Source organism: Corapipo altera, unplaced genomic scaffold (assembly GCF_003945725.1).
Source record: "Corapipo altera isolate COAL_440 unplaced genomic scaffold, ASM394572v1 55307, whole genome shotgun sequence".
NCBI classification, from domain to species: Eukaryota; Metazoa; Chordata; class Aves; order Passeriformes; family Pipridae; genus Corapipo; species Corapipo altera.
The window spans coordinates 394-2,123 of record NW_020889476.1 but is presented as its reverse complement, the minus strand read 5'-3'; the positions used below and the strand labels follow the sequence as shown (position 1 = coordinate 2,123).

Here is a 1,730-nt window from a genome sequence, read left to right as displayed (position 1 = left end):
CACCCCCCCAGCTCGTCGTCGTCCCACCCGTGATCCTCGTCCCAAACCCGCAGCTCCAGCTCCGCCCCCGGCCCCAAAACCACCTCCCCCAGGTCCAGCCGGGCCCCCCAGCGCGGGCGGGGGTCGTTCCAGGCCGTGGGGGTGCGGGCGCGCCGGCCCCCGTAGGAGGCCCAGACGTAGGCGTCGGTGGCCGACAGGACGTCCCCGCGCCAGCCCCGCCCGCCCAGGACGAGCACGGAGAGGTGGGCGGAGCCGCGGCGGGCGGGGCAGCACGGGGACCCGCCCAGGGGGAGGGGCCGGGAGGAGCAGGGGCAGTGGCAGGGGTGGCGGGGGAGGGGCGGCGGGGCGGGGGGGGCATTGGGTTGGTCGTTGGGTTCATCGTAGAGTTGGTTCTTGGGTTGGTCGTTGGGTTGATTCTTGAGTTGAATCTTGAGTTGATCGTTGAGTTGGTCGTAGGGTTGATCGTTGGGTTGATCATTGGGTTGGTCATCGGGGTGGTCATTGGGTTGACCGTTGAGTTGACCGTTGGGTTGATTGTTGGGTTGGTTGTAGAGTTGATCGTTGGGTTGATCCTTGAGTTGATCATTGGGTTGATCCTTGAGTTGATTGTTGAGTTGGTCGTTGAGTTGGTCATTGGGTTGATTCCTGAGTTCATCATTGAGTTGGCCATTGGGTTGGCCACCATGATGACCATGGGGTTGACCACCACGACCAGCACGTTGACCCCACTGACCACCAAGCCCACCAGGTTGACCACTACCGTGACCAACTCGACGACCGCCGGGTTGACCACCAAGACCAACACGTTGACCACCAAGACCAACATGTTGACCACCAAGACCACCCCGTTGAGCGCCGGGTGGGCCCCGTTGGCCGCCGGTCCCGTCGCAGCTGCAGTTGCCCTGGAGGGAACGCGCGGCCACGTAGGCGGCGATGGCCGCCCTCAGGGCCCGGCGCCGGGGGTCGGAGCGCGGCACCAGCGTGTGCAGGGGCCGCAGGTCGGCCTCCACCAGCGCCGGCGCCCCCGGCAGCTCCGCCAGCCAGCGCCGAAGCGCCTCGGGGCGCCCATACAGCAGGTCCCCGGCTTGGAACCCGCCGCCATCTTGGAAACTGCCATCTTGGAAACCACCATCTTGGATTCCGCCATCTTGGATTCCGCCATGTTGAATTCTACCATCTTGGAAGCCGCCATCTTGGATTCCACCATGTTGAATTCTACCATCTTGGAAGCCGCCATCTTGGATTCCGTCATCTTGGAAGCCGCCATCTTGGAACCCGCCACCATCTTGGAAAAGACCACCTTGGGCCCCTTGGCCGCCACCGCCGTCGACCTCGACGAGCCGCTCCCCGAAGAACTCGTTGAAGCTGACGTTGCCCTCGGTGCCCTCCCGCGCCCTCCGGCAGGCCTCGGCCTTGGCACCTGCCCTCCAGGCCCCACCCCCGGCCGCCACCTCCACCCCCAGGCAGTCGGAGGCCTCGCGGGCGCTGACCCCCGCCATGGCCGCACGGCACAGCCGGACCGACGTCAGCGCCCGCAGGCGGCCCCCCAACCGCGCCCCCCACACGAAGTGGGTCCCGTAGGCCGAGAGCAGCTCCAGGTACTCGGGGGCCGACGCGGGGCCGAAACGGGGGGGGAGGGAGCGCACGGCCCGCAGGAAGTGGGGGGAGGGGCGGGCGGCAGAGGGGTCCAACCAGGTCCTGTTGGGGGGGGGGAGGGGAGGGGAGATGGT

General features: G+C 67.2%; 1 protein-coding gene across 1 annotated transcript; it reads right to left on the bottom strand.

The window, feature by feature from the left end:
• Positions 1-5: 5 nt before the first annotated feature.
• PRF1 (perforin 1) lies at positions 6-1,698 on the bottom strand (the record flags this gene model as incomplete). The annotated part of the gene is made up of 1 exon (XM_027633358.1): positions 6-1,698. A coding segment is annotated over one exon (1,693 nt), but the record flags the coding sequence as incomplete, so codon positions are not given.
• Between the last annotated feature and the right edge of the window lie 32 nt (positions 1,699-1,730).